General features: G+C 38.0%; 4 protein-coding genes across 4 annotated transcripts; 1 reads left to right on the forward strand and 3 right to left on the reverse strand.

Moving 5' to 3' along the window:
- Positions 1–1680: 1680 nt before the first annotated feature.
- On the reverse strand, positions 1681–5158 carry LOC132047356 (mitochondrial phosphate carrier protein 3, mitochondrial). Its single transcript, XM_059438385.1, has 6 exons — positions 4883–5158; positions 3679–4040; positions 3554–3597; positions 2443–2657; positions 2180–2304; positions 1681–2060 (listed from the first exon to the last, which is right to left on the reverse strand). Exons 1-6 carry the CDS (start codon positions 5129–5131, stop codon positions 2000–2002), a joined length of 1056 nt encoding a protein of 351 aa, XP_059294368.1. The 5' UTR covers positions 5132–5158; the 3' UTR covers positions 1681–1999.
- Positions 5159–8511: 3353 nt separating this feature from the next.
- Positions 8512–11188, reverse strand: LOC132047354 (pentatricopeptide repeat-containing protein At3g26782, mitochondrial). The gene is made up of 2 exons (XM_059438382.1): positions 10162–11188; positions 8512–10061 (listed from the first exon to the last, which is right to left on the reverse strand). Exons 1-2 carry the CDS (start codon positions 11044–11046, stop codon positions 9018–9020), a joined length of 1929 nt encoding a protein of 642 aa, XP_059294365.1. The 5' UTR covers positions 11047–11188; the 3' UTR covers positions 8512–9017.
- A 120-nt stretch (positions 11189–11308) lies between these two features.
- On the reverse strand, positions 11309–14947 carry LOC132047355 (uncharacterized). Its single transcript, XM_059438384.1, has 2 exons — positions 13851–14947; positions 11309–12331 (listed from the first exon to the last, which is right to left on the reverse strand). Exons 1-2 carry the CDS (start codon positions 14406–14408, stop codon positions 11615–11617), a joined length of 1275 nt encoding a protein of 424 aa, XP_059294367.1. The 5' UTR covers positions 14409–14947; the 3' UTR covers positions 11309–11614.
- Positions 14948–16283: 1336 nt separating this feature from the next.
- LOC132047358 (uncharacterized) lies at positions 16284–17060 on the forward strand. The gene has a single exon (XM_059438387.1). It carries the CDS (start codon positions 16312–16314, stop codon positions 16867–16869), a length of 558 nt encoding a protein of 185 aa, XP_059294370.1. The 5' UTR covers positions 16284–16311; the 3' UTR covers positions 16870–17060.
- The last annotated feature ends 103 nt before the right edge of the window (positions 17061–17163 follow it).

Below are 17163 nucleotides of genomic sequence, written 5' to 3' on the forward strand. Positions count from 1 at the left end.
TGTTTTGAAGTAAAAAGCGGATACTCCAGTTACTAGCACAAGGAACTTTACTAGTAAGTTAAGGTTTCTGTTTTTTGTTTTTCTGTAAGGGCGGGCTGAGACTTCTTTGGTTGTTTTGTACTTTCTTTGGTTGATGGCTTCTGTAGTGAAGTTGGGGTCAAAAACTCTTTACCGCCGTAAATGTAATAAGCTGGAGACTTTAGAAATGGAAAAATATGAAATAAGAAGGTGCATAGTTCGGGCTTATGATCTTGTCGTCAAGCTTTGTTTGATTTGTCATGTGTAGAAATCATGCTCTACTCTTAGCATAATCCCTACTAAAATGTTTTGATGTTTGCTTTGTCTGATGAACGTTTTAAAGGAAAGGCAGAGGTGTTTAGCAATTATTTCGTTACAATTGCTGCTTTACAGCTCTATAAGACTGTCTTGTAGATTGTCACTTCCTCTTTTCTCAGTCTAAGAGGAGTTTTCATAGTTTTCCCTCATTTTTGTTTTGTTTGGCTCAAGGTAAGAAGTGGTAGGAAAAATTAAGGTAGGAAAAATTAAGTGCCGATTGAACTTTGTACCTCATCCATATAAGATAATAATTTTATCAAAAAACTTCCAGTCAATTCTCCCGATATTTTACTTTAATAACTATTTCAGTTATCCGCAGAGGAGGTTGCTGACCCTTGAGGTTCGCCGTCCTTCGAGTCTAAAGAGTGGGAGAACAGTACGGTATAACGATTTAGCCTAAACTTTTGGAAAGATGAAATAACCCCATGACTAACCTAGTCGAATTTATATAAAACCGCCTACCTCATCACAAGCTCAACTTATTAACAGCTAACCTGAAGCCTGTTAATGGTTTTTCAAGCCAACTTTTGGTGCTTACTGATTGATGCTAACCAACTAATGTAACTTGATCAGCACATGATGTTCCATGCGCAGCTAACGTTAATTCTTTGAGCTTCTTTCTACTGCTTCTAAGCTCTAACTAATGCCCGCTCTTCTGTACCTTGGATTGCCAAATCACTAAAACTCTTGATAGATTCCGACCAACAGTAATTCTAAAGATATGTAACTACACCGCACTCTTTTAGAAGATTGTGTTGAGAGTCGCATTGTCCAGTCTTTTATTTCAACATGGAAGGCACTCCATTTGGTGTGTCCATCTTAGATTCGGTAGTTGATCTTCCTTCATTCCTCGCAAAATGAAGCCGCCAACAATACCTTATGAGAAGTACCATTGTTTTCTTGGCCAGTTCCCGGTCTTGTATGTTTGACTTTCCTAGATGCAAGTATGCAACCTTGGGCAGTTGACATGACACACCTTCTTGGGTCCAGAGGTTATTCGTCTTTTTTTATTATTAAATCAATTTTATTGATCATAATAATTTACCTTTTCCTTTTGCTGCATCTAGATGCTACTAGAAACGCGAACTTCTGATATTCAGAGACTGGGAACACAGGAATAGCACAAGAAATGACCAAGTACCTACGGATCCATTTATCAGGTGCGAAACCCACAAACAGAGATGGATCGCTGCAGTGGCCTCACAAAACTAGCTCCAGAAACAGAAGGATTTAGAAAACCAAAATCAGAAAACAGCAATAAAAGAGTCATCATTCAGCAGCTGTAGCTCAGGAAAGTTTTTTTTAAAAACAAAAACAATTTTTGGTACATTGGGAAAGTGAAAATGAACAAAGCAAATATATAGCCCCAAATATGCTTGTTATTCCCATGCTCAAAAGGGAAACACTGAGCATCAAATTGATTTTGTATCTATTCTAAGCAAAAAAAACATCCGCAATGCTTAAGTTTTAGGGGGACTTCCCCTCTCCAAAATCTCAAAATCAGAGAAATATAAAATTAAAGATTGTTGTGTAAGAATACTCTCCAGCTTACTATGAAAGAGCACTAAAGAAACATGGGCAATCTATGTTTATTGTTTCATCTGGAGAAGTCTTCTCTTACTACTACTTCTAGGCTTGGCAAAGAATTAGTTTGTACTCAATCCTACACCTTTGCAACTTCGGAGTCAGCAGGTGCTACAGGAGGAGCTCCACCAGTTGTTGGCCTGAAATGGCATCAGAAAAAATAAACCAAACATATCTATTAAGTTACTCAAAGTAGACAGATACGGAAAAGGCGTAAAGGTTTAGAATGTTCAGCTGTGTGTTAGAAGAAGACACTTACAGCCCAACAAAAACCTTGAAAGCATCATAGATTCCCCATTGAGCACCAGTAAGAGTTCCAATCATGACAATACGTAGAGGGAGCCCACGGGTAAAGAGACCCAATACTCCCATCTTCTTCACGGCCTGAGGAAATAGTTTTTTTTTATCAGAAAGAAATAGGGAGTGTCACATGGCGGATTAATGACTTGAGGACATTTAAGAAAATTGAAGGGGAAGAGAAAGAGATGGTCCAACAAACGACATAAACTACTAAATGCTTACATCACCAACAGTTGCACCCTTGGCATTGTTGAGGAATGAGACAAGATTGTCAGCAGGATGGGATACAATAGCACAGAAGACACCAGCTATATACCCACCAGCAAAGCTAATACCAAGTTGCGTAGGTTTGCTGCACTCATTTTTAGGCTTTGGGACTGCATGCTTGTAGATCAACTCCACAATAGTCTCAAAGGACGCAAACTTCATCATAGTATCTGCAATTTAAGGAGTTTATTCCTTAGTGTCCAATAAATAGTAACTCAAACAAGGTCACATTAGAAGAACAATAGCACAACCAGATATGCACTAATAAAACAAATACACAGTGGTGTAATAATAAACGCCTCATAATTCAGGCTCTGCAACATCCCAGGATTATACTTGTATTTGGGCCGTGCAAGTAGAAGGAGAGAAAAAAGTATATGAAAGACCGAATGAAGAAGGAAAGCTTTAGGTAAATTACTAGGACCACTATACTTTAACCAAAAAGGGACCACCCTCTAATACCTTACCAATAGCAGAAAACATCATGAAATGGGCCTACCAGCCCTTAATCTGTATTACTTTACATCACAGGGGTAGATTTCTAACCAAAAGGAAGCCATTACCACAACAAGAAAGAGGCAACTAATTTTCAACAGATATGACAATTAATTTACTGCTGCATCCAAACAAAAGCCCTTATCTAGGAATTTTCCATTCCCAGGCCTTCCGGGGCCTAACAGATCCTAATTACAGAAACTTTTGCAATTCTAAGTAAGGCAATGTCCCAATTTAATAAACAGAGATGTAGAAAATAATATCTCTATTTGTTCCATTTAATAGAGAAAGGAAAAGGTTATTTTGCTCAAATATCTATTCCAAACCAGCACGATCTTTTTTTGGGGGTAGCGATGTGAGGTCCTGCATTTGGAGGGGTTCTATTTTTTTAAGACAGGTCCAACTAAACAACCATAAGTTTAATGAATTCTAGCAAACATCAAAATTTTCACTCATTCGGGTAATCATATGGACATCAAACCCCTATTGGCATAATTAGATTGCCCAGGTAATAAACAAGTTCTTAGATAATAATAATATTAAACAATAGAAAACAGATGGTTCCACTTACATGGAATTTGACGCCCCCAAAGAGGAACCAAACCTTTGTACAGGCTGCAAAAATATAGCAAAATATAAAAATCCATTCTGTAAGGTACAGGCTAAGGAATGTGCAAAACAACGATAATACCATACCCCATGGTGCCTTCAGCTCTAACAAATTTCGGCATTCCATCTGACAATCCCCTAGCAAAACCAGGCTGTGTCTGAACACGAACCTTTACAGCTTCAAATGGGCAAAGAGCAATATCTGCAATCACTTCAGCAGACGCAGAACCAGCAAGGTATATCAGAGTCTTGTACTTTACAGCATTTTCTGCTCCCGCAAGGTCAGAGTAGTACTTCTTGAAGAATTCATAGAATCCGAACTTGCATGCACCCTGAGCACTGTAACCTAAAAGGGTTGGAACCCATCCCCTGAAGAATCCCCTGGCACCTTGCTCCTTAAGCAGCACCCCAAATCCAGATGATATGCTCTTGTATTTAGCTGGGTCAATCTACAAATTTATGAAATTTCAGTCAGTTTAGATCTTGATGAGTAATGTAACGTGAGTAATAGAAACAATATGATAACTAAGGGAATAGTTTCACACATAAAGACAATCCTCCCACAGTTGAAAAAAGCAAAGGGGAAAATGAAATTACACCGGAAGCGGCACTAGCTAGCAAACGAGAAACTATCCCATTGATAAGGAGAGTCAGAACAGTAAAGGAGTAGCACCATTATGAGCACAAATATCCAAATACATAACAAAGAAGCGCTTTAATCACCAATCTAAGAAAAAGTGAGCCAAGTTTCATATGTCTTTTCCTATATCTAGTTGAAAGCCTTTAGCTGATGCTACAGAGAAGAGTGTCAACCAATAATACCACACGGTGACTGAGCAGGATAGTGTAGCAAGATTCAGGCTTAAAAGGAAGTAAGAGTAGTGTTGAATCAGGAAAGGTGACATGGGAAACAACCAACACACCTTCCCCTTTCCATATATCTAAAGTCAAAAGATAATCCAGATATAATTAAATGAAAAGGCCTCGGCAAGGAGTTTTGTGACATGTACAGGGACAAACAATCACCAGTTCACATTTAAAATCATTCAAACTACACTCATGATAGACTAAGATCTGAAAAAATAATTTCCAATTAAATCTTAAATAAAATAACAATGACTCCTCCTCCTCGATCCGCGAGTTTTGCCACACACAGAGAATAAGACTTTTACCAATAAAATGAAGATCTAGAAGATGCGCAATAGTATACAAGTCAGATCGGATATAGATAGAGACGATGAAAAAGTTGGGATCGGAACAGATCTGAAAAGGTAAAGGGAAAGGGTGATACCTGCATGTTACATTTGACGAGATCAAGAGGAGTGACAGCCATGTGAGTGAGTCCACAACTGAGGATACCACCAAAGGTGCAGGCAGCATAGAACTGAGGAGAGTACATCTCGATCTTGCCAGGCTCGCTAGGTGCGGGGATGAGGAAGCTCGAGGGCTGAACATTGGTGGTTTTGGGAGTGAAGGAACATGTTGGTGAGTAGAGGAAGCTTGGCAGAAGAGACTGACGGCGTGAGTTCTCCATCACCATTGGCGGCGCAGATGCAGAGAGAGAGACAGAATGGGCGCAGCACAGCCTAAAATGCTCTCCCAATACCTCTTTGGACCTAAATCACAACCCAATGACTCCACCTTTTATACTACCCAATCAACCATTCACTTTGCGTTATATACACGGAGTGACCAATAATCGCCCTACTGTCTCTATTTACCTTTATGCCCATGTCCCCGCCTCATTATTTTAATTTTTACTTTTTACTTTTTCCGAATCAAATCAAATGAACCATTTATCATGCCAACATTTTAGTGTTACTACAATTTTCCCAATCACCTTTTTACCCACTAAAAAAAATGAATACAATTGCTTTGCCTTTTTATATACAAACTACCTAGTCTCTTCTATACTACCTAATGCTTTGCCTTTCCACCTTTTACTAGTAAATTTATATTTATACTACTACATAAGCGGCTAGAAGCAGGCAGTTGTCCGTTGACATTCCTGCTTCCGTCGAGGTTATTTTTATGAATTCATGATTTCTACGCTTTATTAAAGGTGCTATACGGTTGCTTTTCTACCCCAATATATAATTGGTGTTCTTAATATTTTTACCAACATTAATAGTAATATTTATCCGTTATTCATTTTACGCGTAATGAGATAATTCTTATCACACAAATATATAACTTTTCAAAGCATTTCAAATAATTTGAAATACTATAACACAAATTATTGAACCCCGTCTCCCAAAAAAGCTTTTTTGTGACTTTCAAGAAACGTCGTAGAATATGTTAAAAAATTCTTAAAATTGCATAGAGATAAAATTATAAATATATTGGGTCCGTGCTAGCACGGGTTCCGGCATCTGGTACACATAGAAATATTTAAGAAAATTAGAGAAGTTGATAAAAATATTTACAATTCTACTAGGATAATTTAGGCAAGAAAGACAAGATTTTTAACATAACTTTCTTTTTTCTTCTCTCTCCTTTCCCTTAATCCCACATGCCTCAATCGATTTTGTGCCATTTTGCTAAACAAGAGGAGTGAAGGTACCATGAATATGATATTTATGGTAACAAAGTAGGGGCGACTCAACAAATTTGATGGGTTACAGCCAAAATATATTAAAAGTTCCTTAATTTACTCATAAAATTTATACTACGACGAGACACAAAAAAAAGTCCATATGGCTTTAATATGATTAGAGTGTAGCACCTAATGTGTGGGTTAGGCGGATGTCGCAGTATTGAACTATCTCATGTACAAAAACATGGTATTTTAAGTATAAAACGGCAGAGAAGCGAGCCCATCATCTGTCGAGCTTCGGACCTTACGACACTTGCCTCGGGAATTTCTTAATTAAAAGGATGAGACACAAAATATATACTCTCTGATGTATCGATCGATCAAATATGACATAGATAATATCTCAGATGGTCACTCAACTTTGTTTTTTAACCCAAAAGTTACTCAGCTAAGGGTAGTTCACTTAGAAAGTCATTCAACTTTATTTTTTAATCCAAAAGTCACTCAACTATTAGTATTTCAACTAGAAAGTCACCCAACCTATTTAAGTGATTTTTTCATTAATTTTGTTGACATGAAATGTTTATTTAAAGCCAAATTTTGAGTTAACTTTGGGATATGTGACTTTTTCAAAAAATAAAATGAAATTATTAAGTAATTCTGGCTCGAATTTGGAAAGTTCTCGGGGCTTAAGCCTAGAACGTTGGGGCTTACACCTAGGTGAACGTCCGGAAGGTTGGGCTTACGCCTCACGATACTTACGCCCCGCCAGTACGTCTCACTGCGTTTTTGGTACAGTTTGTCCCAGAGCTCGCCCAAAAAAGCCTTTTAAAATACCGAGGAAAATAAAGGTTCACTAGTTTAATAGGCAAATCTAACAGGAAGAGTATTTCAATGTTAACTTGAATTTGATAGAGTGACTTGCCGCTGCCGGGACATTTGTTTTGATTTCTCGTTGCTTGAAAAGTCATGAAGTGTTTGCAAAAAATACTTTTTTTTTCCCACGGTCGGTGCGCAATACAATTGACATTTGGGCACGGCAAATTGGTAATGCGCATGATGCAGGTGTGCACTGTTTTATTTGTTAATAAATAAATAAATAAATAAATGACGTAAATGAGAAACAGTAGACCGAATTAAAGAACGCAAGTATGGGCACGATGGTAAATGCAAAAGAATTAAATTGGCCTTAAACGGAGGACCTTAGCAGTATATTCCTTTGGGGTGTTGTATTGGCAGAATCGATACAGTTATTCCAGTGGAGCCGGAAATGCAATTGGAGCACTCACTCACATAATTTAGTAGGCGTTTGGCCATGAAAATCAAATATTTTTCACTTTATTTGTAATTTTAAAATTGGTGTTGAAGATGGAGTTGTGTTTAGTTATAGTTTTTGCAAAGAATATTTTGTTGTTTGATTGTATTAAAAGTGAAAAAAAGTGAAAATGAGGTTTTAGGTGTTTTCAAATTCCAAATACAACTTCAAGTTGTATATGAACTTTTCATGGCCAAATATTGATTTTGAAATAAAGTGAAATAATTTTCAGGAAAAAGTGAAAAATTCTCATGGCCAAACGGGTCCTTAGAATACATTTACACAGAACCACTTGGAAGTTTTCTCTTCTTTTTTTTCCCCCTTTTTTTAGATCTAATTTAGTAACGGTCATACGACATGAAATTACGATTTTATATTTTGATTTCAAATTAGCTTTGGTTTATGCAATTTACACAAAATTTCAACTTCATATCATGATTTCAAATTTCAAATTCTCCTTGGAATTCCAAATTATGATTTCAATTTTTTTTAAGCGTAAAACTTGAGCCATAAGTTTATATTTTGTAAAAAAGATTCATAAGCTGGTAGATATATTTACAAACCATTTATATCAAATATTAAAAGATCTGCAAGTTTCAAATTGATGTTCTATTCTTTAAAAAGGTATTCTAGTAGCGTATTGATTTTGTTATGAAGCATGATTTCTTTCATTTGGTAAAATTGTATAGTAATTAGGAAAATTTTGATGGTTTTCCCAATTTGTGGGGCTTTTATGTGCAAATTGCATGTCCAAACAAATTTTCACTTTCAAATCATTATGATTTTAAATCATTGATTTCATATGAAAATTTCAAATCATGTCCAAACGGCTCCTTAGAGTAGCCAAAAGGCAAGAGAAAATAAAGGTCGAGAGAAAGAAAAAAGATGAGAGAAAAAAAGGTTGCAATACTGCTTTTTTCTTTTTAATCTCTTGAATATAGGAATAGGCGACATGTTTTTATCTATTCGGTATGACAATTTTCCTAGAAATTATTCTTAAAGACATGTTTAATCTCTAAATATTGGTTATTTTAATGTTCTATTCAACAAGAATATTTTGCACAAAATAGAGAAAAATGTTTGTCATTTCATATCACTTGCTTAAATACAATACTCAAAATCAAAACGATCACCAAAAAGTTTACTGTTTCCCACCTTCAATGCAAATACTGATTTACTGTTTCCCACATGTAACATACTCCTAATAAAAAGCTTTCAAGGTGAAAAAAGATAGCTAATGCTGCCAGAATTCCTAAACTGATGTAACGGGATTAGCCATAAAAACCTGCAAAGCACAAATGTTTCAAACAAACATAATTCAGTGTTCTCTGCAGTGTATAAAAGAGGTTGAATAATGAAGAATAGAGTGAGACGATGAATTCACAGAGAGAAGTTCCAAATTCTGCTTATGGATCCGCTCTCTCTTTTGCTCTTGAGATACGACAAAACAGGGGAATAACGTTCGATACTAATTCCTTCGCGAATATCTTGTCAGATTATGCAGCACTGCTTATCATACGACAACTCCTCTAAGTCAATTAGTAGGTGAAGACAAAATTTTGTTCAATGCTTAAATCACCAATAGTCCCCACATGAGCATAAGCCATCCTTAAAATGGTGAAATCTCTTTGCATCTCTGACCACGATTTCCCTATTAACAATCTTGGCAATTAGCTTAATTGTTGTATGACAGTCTCCACAAATCCTAAGATTCTTAATCACCTGAATTGTACTGCCAGGGACGGAATTCATAACCCCAAAAGCAACAGCGAGCTTCTCACTATGAACTCGTAATGTCAGTCCTTTCTCTTCTTCCTCAACATCATGAAGATCATATGTCGTGTTAGGTACATAGCCAGCTATCTGCAGCTTTACAGATAATTCTTCCAAATAAGCATAAATCCTGTCATGTTGAGGGTGTTCTCTATCACCGACCAGAAATACATGAACCCTGCCTTTGAGTTCAAGCAGGCTGAACCCAGGAGGTTTACTTAATCCACGATTTTTCATAAGTATCCTCATCTTGTCTACATCTTCCCACCTTCCAGCATCAGCATATATGTTCGACAGCAAAACATAATACCCACAGTTTTTTGGGTCTAATTCAAACAAGTTCCTAGCAGAAACCTCCCCAAGCTCGACATTCTTGTGCATCCTGCATGCAGCTAGAAGGGAACCCCAAATGACAAAGTCAGGCGTCACCTTCATTTCTTTTATCAAATTATATGCCTTGGCAAGGAAACCAGCACGTCCAAGAAGATCAACCATACAAGCATAATGCTCCACTCCTGGTTGTATACAAAATCTAGGCTCCATGGCGTTAAACCAATACCAACCTTCATCCAGCAACCCAGCATGGCTACAAGCTGCTAGAACAGAGACAAAAGTAATGTAATTTGGTTTTACCCCAGCTGAGTTCATCTCATAAAAAACTTGAAGGGCTTCCCTGGCTCTCCCGTGCATACCATAGCCTGCAATCAAAGCAGACCATGATTTCACATTCTTTTCCTTCATCCTATTGAAGGCATTCCTTGCCATCCTTAATCTCCCACATTTGCAGTACATGTCAATCATGGATGTGCCCACATATATATTATCCTCTAGGTTCATTTTTATAACCTAAATAGTGAAATAGACATCTAGAAAACATCAATACAGAGGAAAAATAAGGAGTTAGAAAGAAAGAAGCACTTGCAAAAGTGATTAGTCCTGGAGGTACCTGATCATGTATGCACTTGCCAGCCTGAAGAGCTCCTGAATGTGCACAAGCCAACAGCACGGCTGACAAGGTGACAGCATTGTAGTCAACCTCTCTATCCCATGCCAGGGAACGAAAAATTTCCATTGCCTGAGCTGAAAGTCCGTGCTGGGCGTAAACTGCAATCATAGAATTCCACGAAATGATGTCCTTGTCAGGCATCACGTCGAACATCTTCCTAGAGAAATCAACCTCACCGCACTTGGCATAGGCGTCAATCAATGTGTTGCCAACTCCCATGTCTTCATCGAATCCTCTTTTCATAACAAAGCCATGGAGCCCTTGGGTAAGTGTCTTCCCTGAAACACGAGAACAAGCGGAGAGCACGGAAACCATAGCAACCGAGTCAAGAGAAACTAGTTCCTGATCTTGGCCTGCTAAGAGCTCTTTAAAAAGCAAGAGAGCTTCTTGCGGGTGGTCATTTTGGACGTAGCCAGTTATCATGGAGGTCCAAGAAACAACATTCTTTTGAGGAATTTGATCAAACAGCTTTCTTGCATCAGCAAGTTGACCACACTTGGAGTACATATCAATGAGAGCGGAGGATACAAAAAGGTCGGTGTCATAGCCAAAGATGAGAGCTTGTTGGTGGGTCTGCTTGCCGGAAGTGAGGTCCGAAAGGGAGGAACATGATTTGACGGCGCAGGGGAAGGTGGAACGGTTTGGTTTGAGAGAGAGCTTTCGCATGGAATAGAAAGCTCGAAGGGCTTCCACGGAGTCACCGCTCCGAGCCAAGTCGGCAATGATAGAGTTCCACGAGAACACATCCCATTTGTCTAAGTATCTGTCGAAGAACTTGGCGACGTTACGACTTGTAGAAAAGCAGAGTGAACCCAATTTAGTCATTCATCCAGTGAACCTATGATGCGCTTATGGTTTGAGCTGTTTAAATTGTTTACCCAGTTTTGACGACTACTGATGTGTTTTGAAATTTTGTTTGGATATGCCACGTATTACTTAGTATTAGGCGCCTAATTACTACTCAGATTTGGGGGGTTCGAAATTTCTCAAGCATTAACCTTTATAAGTAAAAGATCCCCAAGCCATTACTACTTGCTAGTAAGTAAAAATCATTAATAGGAAGAAAAAGAAAAAAAAAAGCTGCAAAGGACCAAACTCAGCCTGATTTACTCAACAGCTTATTATAAGAAAGCCACACTAGAAGTGCCCTACAATATCAAGAATTTAAAAATGCTACAAATTGAAACAATAATCCACAGACGTGGTTCCAACTCCATCTTCAGTTCGGCATGCAGTTGGAGGAGTGGAAATTAATTTTGCAAAAGAAATTGAGAATCATCAAAATTATCATCCCGTGATCTGACTCTAGTTGTAGAATACACAATGCTTTGAAAAATTCCTTAATCGAGCCAGAATACTTTAAGTTTTCTCAGCTGCCAAATGGAATAATTTACTAGAGAAGTCTAAGATGTGCAGTATCGTTCATTCTCTTGATCTGCCATCCCATTTTCCAGGAATGTTGTAGCACTGTAACAGAAGAATCATCTATGCATATCTTACTTGTCATCATTGCACTACAGCCAAGGAGGCCAGTAAGAAGACACTTAACCGGAATTGAATGTGTAAAAATACCGATGCATTGAGAAACATTAGTAGTGATTTGCACATTTAAATCACGGATGGAGTTAGGATTAATGGGTTCTCGAGGTGACATCTCATCATCAGCCTCATGATCCCCAGTAGTTGTCACGATCTGAAGCCTACTCTTTCCAGACTTCTTCCTCGAAAGTCCTTGTCGGTTCCTGTGGTGCGAATCCCAATGGGACGACGAGAAAGAGGGCGGCCCATCTCGGTCATGAACTGAATTGACAAGTGCATGAGAACCACGGTTTGAGAAGCCCTGGTTCTCACCCTGATCAGGTGGAGAGAAATCGGATCTGAATTTTTCAGGCAATGCCATAACAGTTCCATTTAGGAATTGTACCATCCGGAATTCCACCTGCCTCAGTGACTCTCCAGATGGTGCTGAAAAATCAGGCTGGAACTTTTCCATTAGGCTAATTGTTTCAGGTGTAAAAATATCTGAGCGGTGGCATCCCTCCCAATGCCCCTGACTCATTTCCAGTAGTGCATCAGAGGATTGTATACGTTCCTCTGAAAAGTTTAATTCCTGCACAATTAACAGAGATCCATTCATTACCAAATTTGGAAGTCCTTAACACAGCATGCAAATAACATGTTACTCTAAATCCCTGCAACTTTGTCAATTCAGTTGTTCTACTTACAGTCAAAATTGGAAAATATCTCAATTTGTAAATCAATTCTTCAACACACAATAGAGACAAGAGAAAGTAAGCTCTTATTGCTCAAAGTTGGGCTTCCTTTTATTATTCTGAGATGTGATGCTAAACTGTGGCTCAGCTGTTCTGAGAACAGTAAACTTTGGATTTGCTAGTGGTCAGGACAGCCAGAATGTGTTTGATACATAAAATCTGCTGAGAAGCCAATTATGCCTTACACAAATGCAGATTATGCAACTTTTTTTTTTCCGCAGTACTGTACATTAAGAACAAGGCCGATATTTTCCAAGCACCATGTGGAAATGTAACATAGGATTATCATACAGTATACTCTACCTATCCCAGAAAGATTTAATTAGTTTCCCTTTCCCGATTTAAATAATATGTGTTTTCCTCGACTACAAATCTTATTATTTATACTATAGGAATTGGACTAACTTTTATCCCCAAATTACTTCAAAAGTATAGTATACACCTATCCCAGAAAGATTCGATTAGTTTCCCTTTCCCGATTTAAATAATATCTGTTTTCCTCGACTACAAATCTTATTATTTACACTACAGGAATTGGACTAACTTTTATCCCCAAATTACTTCAAAAGTTGGACTAACAGTTATCCCTAGAACATCTGAAACCAAAAGTTACCTTCAAGATTTTGTTTGGGGTCACCTTTGTTTGAACTACTAGTACTACAAAGTTCCATCTCCAAAGTCTGTCATAGGCTGCTAGACATTCAAAGACCACAAACTTGCAAAACCCAAACTACTGTGACAGTTAGCCATATAAATCCTCAACCTAAGCAGCCAACAAATTCAATGGTTTCTTTCAGGGCAGAAGTCACTATACCTCTGACGACAATCATCAGAGAACTATAAGACTTGAGACGGAAACCTCACAAGTAACAAAAGGAAACATGCGTCTACCTAGAAATGAAGAAATCTTTTTCCCACACAGGTAATAATCTATGTTGCTCGAATCCTCCATAAATACTGCCGCATACATATAGAATCCTCAAAGAAAGCACAACTTTTAAAGTATGTTGCTCGAATCCTCCATAAATGCTGCCGCATACATATAGAATCCTTAAAAAAAGCACAATTTTTAAAGGATCCGACACACGCGCAGCAGCATTCTTGGAGGATTCAAGCAACATAGATGATAATGCATAGGATTGTATATCAATTAGTTGGCGGAGTGCTTCATTTTTTTTTTTTCTGGCCCGCAAAAATAGATACTGGAAGCAAAAGGATTTGATCTTGTCTATTTCATACCAAAATCCAAAAGACCAAAGCTTAATACTAAGAAAATCATTATGTTTAGACAAAGAAAGTTCAACATTGATATCAAATCAACATTAAAGACAGAAGTAGTGTAGGAAGGAAGGATACCTGGCAAACAGAGAGGGCAGTAGCTCGTGCCCGATCCAAGGGAGACGTATAGATAGAATTGAAACGAATCCCTTGAGACTTGAGAAATACAGCCAAAGCTCTTGCTTGTCGCTTGCCATTAGGGGTAAGTGCAGCCTCGGGGCAGCGGCCGGCAATCAAATCAGGCCTTAAATTGGAATGACACTCTCCATTACTAATCAAATAGACCTCGGTGAGGGTCCTATCCTCATCCACAGAATCAGAGGAGAAGGTGCGGTGGAAATGAGGGGGAGGGGGAAGTGAGGGAGGTGGGGCAAGAACATTATAAGGATCCCACACCTTGATAGAAGGGCCCAAACGAGGGGTGCCGAAAGAAGAGAGCTGAGGGGAGAGAGGCGATGCGGAGGCGTGGCAAGGTAACATCTCGGGCTCTTGTTCAAGAACCTTCTTGAGCAGAGCTGTGTCATCACCAACTAATCGGCCATCAGGGGTGTCGTTCTCGTGCTCCGCATTTTCTTCTTCATCTTCTTGGTCTTCATCTTCCTGTGAGGGTACCTCTACCGACTGAGAACCGCCCATTTATCAATAATACTAATATGGATCTTTCCGATCTATCCACCAGCTCTCCGGATCGTTAAACTTAATTTAAAGACAGAAAGACAAGAGCTTTTCTCGGTTTTGGTATAGGGATTCAGCCACCGGAATGTTTTTTTCTCAGTAAATTCCTCGGATTTAAAAGGATGGAAGCTTTTTTCTATTGTGTTGTATTGTATTCTTCAATTTGGGATTGGCAAATGGAGCTAGGAATAGGTAGAGTATAGTTGTTTAGGAAAGGGATAACTTAGATATAAATAAATCCAGAAATGGGAAGAGAGATCTGAGAAAGATGGAAGCAGTTACATATTCTTACTAACATAAAAACAAAGAGGAAGAATAGTCCCATTCTCATCCCATGGGTAAATGTAAATAGGAGGACGCGCAACCTTCGGCTACATGCTAATGAAGACCACTTATCATTATTATTATACACTGCTGCTACTATTACCATTACTAGTACTATATTTTATTTAGCCAGATCGAGTCAGGCCTTACACTTTTGGTACTTGACACTCAGCCAGGGACATCACACATCCCTCTTATTATGGACATTTTGCTCTTTACCTTTTGTCACAAATCAGTCCTTTTCTACTGGTGCTTTTCTTTTTCCCAAATGAACAATTTTTACGTATTATTTATAATTTATAATAGTAAGTGTTTGGGTTAGTTTTACGGACCGCATACTTATGCTAAGTTCGCCCATAAGGCATGTATATCAACATAAATGTAATTTTAACAAGTGTATGCTGCGTTGGCGGCATAGCGAAATTTAAACTCGCCTTGCGAATTTTTTTTAAAATTTTAACCGAGCGTGGGTTCGAACCTAATGGGTGTTGAAGAAAATTTAAACACGATGCACAATTTTATGGGTACTATTACCATTACTAGTACTATATTTTATTTAGCCAGATCGAGTCAGGCCTTTCACTTTTGGTACTTGACACTCAGCCAGGGACATCACACATCCCTCTTATTATGGACACTTTACCTTTTGTCACAAATCAGTCCTTTTCTACTGGTGCTTTTCTTTTCCCAAATGAACAATTTTTTATTATTTATAATTTATAATATAAGATTTGAACTAACGCATCTCAATTAATTTCATGGGAAACATGCAAAGGTGAAGCCATGATGTACATTTTATGGGTTCTAAATTCTATAATAGCAATATCAGATGTCAATACATATTTAGTAGATTTTTTAATGATAAAATATAAGATTTGAACTAAATCTATTGAGTTTGGGCTAACTCGTAGCTCAACTTCTGGGTCCGCCACCGGGTACATGCTATCTCCCACCATTCTTACAACTTCTTTTATTCAAGACTGGACTAGATTGTGTAATTATTTTAGATTTTTCCTTAAGCTTCTGATAGTTTTAGTAATAGATTCTTTATATCAAATCATGAAAAAATGTACCCAAATTATAGAAAACGAAAAGACTTCATATTTAATGTACAAACGCGATTAAAAAGCAGCCAAATTTTGAGTAGTGTTAAAATCTTGGTTACTTAATTAGCAGTCCAGAATATGGCTATTCGCCAATTGCATTCCATTTTAATGAGAATTTTTTTTTAGACAAACTAGGAAAAACTTCAACAACGTTTACAAATAAAACTCCAGCACACTGTGCAAAGAGTGCGTTGCTCACCCAATTTTATTTTCACATTAAAATTTGGCTACATCTCAATTTATTCACTTTTTTTAGTAAAAACTTTGAGATGGTCGCTAAATGTTAAATACTCGTGCAGAGTTACAAACTTGAGCCCAAAGAGTGGTTAGATTTGGGCCGGCCCAAAAAAGTGAAAAGCTGAAAAATAAGAAAAAGGAAGTATATTAGGGTTTGGGAGATATAAATTAGATGGAGAGGAAACAGGGGGCTAGCAATGGCGTGTACTGTGGATTTTCGGTGCCTGGATGAAGGCTTGGGAGGAAAAACATACAAGCGAAAGAGAGCAGAGAAAGAGCTGCTAGATAATGATGCCATGGAAGTAGAACCAACTCCTGCTTCGAAGAGACAGGCTGTTCCATCTGCGGATGACCCAAACAAGCCCGTACTTGGAAGGCCCACGTACGACGGAGTGATAGCAGGGAGAGTATCTGGAAGGAATTGGAAACAGCCGAGGAAACACAGGTCATCAGCGGCGAAGGTGAGCGTGAAGGGGAAGCCATTGGAGCAGAGGATTAAAGACAAGGAGATAAAGAAGGCTTACAAGGAGAGAATCAATGAGCTCAAGGAAGAGATAAGGCAGAACAAAGTCGACAAGAGGAAGCAGAGAGAGGAAAGAGACAAGAGGAAGCAGGAAAACATTCTCAAGTCTGGGACCAAAGTTCAGAAGATCACAAATCCAAAGACGCTCAAAAAGATTGCTAAGTCTAAGCAGAGGAAGCAACTCAAGGTTGTCTCTGACGATCTTCTTAACGGTGCAAACAAGAACAAGTAGAGCTCATGACTTGAAATGTATTTTTTTGGTAATGAGATATACTGATAATACTACTCTTGTAGTTTTCCTTTTCGTTTTGCTCTTTTAAATTACATCTGTTTCGAAATTTTGTTGTAGTTTCATGATCTAATTGATCAGTTATGCTGCAGTTTTATGATTTAATTGATCAATTCTGCTGTGGCATTACCTTCCGTTACATTCTCAGTTATTGTAATGCTATGATAGAAAAGCGGTTTCTTACAAAAAGAAAGAACATGCACAAAAACCCCCCTTTACACTTTTCTCACTGAGTTT

The sequence above is a fragment of the Lycium ferocissimum genome, chromosome 2 (assembly GCF_029784015.1).
Source record: "Lycium ferocissimum isolate CSIRO_LF1 chromosome 2, AGI_CSIRO_Lferr_CH_V1, whole genome shotgun sequence".
NCBI classification, from domain to species: domain Eukaryota; kingdom Viridiplantae; phylum Streptophyta; class Magnoliopsida; order Solanales; family Solanaceae; genus Lycium; species Lycium ferocissimum.

Excerpts from the sequence above, each read along its gene's own strand:
- LOC132047356 (XM_059438385.1), bottom strand. The coding sequence starts at position 5,131 with ATGGTGATGGAGAACTCACGCCGTCAGTCTCTTCTGCCAAGCTTCCTC. Across the intron at positions 3,598-3,678 it reads AGAGCTGAAGGCACCATGGG|CCTGTACAAAGGTTTGGTTC; the intron begins GTATGGTATTAT and ends ATATTTTTGCAG. Across the intron at positions 2,658-3,553 it reads TTGGGGGCGTCAAATTCCAT|ATACTATGATGAAGTTTGCG; the intron begins GTAAGTGGAACC and ends CTTAAATTGCAG.
- LOC132047354 (XM_059438382.1), bottom strand. The coding sequence starts at position 11,046 with ATGACTAAATTGGGTTCACTCTGCTTTTCTACAAGTCGTAACGTCGCC. Across the intron at positions 10,062-10,161 it reads GCAAGTGCATACATGATCAG|GTTATAAAAATGAACCTAGA; the intron begins GTACCTCCAGGA and ends TTCACTATTTAG.
- LOC132047355 (XM_059438384.1), bottom strand. The coding sequence starts at position 14,408 with ATGGGCGGTTCTCAGTCGGTAGAGGTACCCTCACAGGAAGATGAAGAC. Across the intron at positions 12,332-13,850 it reads CTGCCCTCTCTGTTTGCCAG|GAATTAAACTTTTCAGAGGA; the intron begins GTATCCTTCCTT and ends TTAATTGTGCAG.
- LOC132047358 (XM_059438387.1), top strand. The coding sequence starts at position 16,312 with ATGGCGTGTACTGTGGATTTTCGGTGCCTGGATGAAGGCTTGGGAGGA.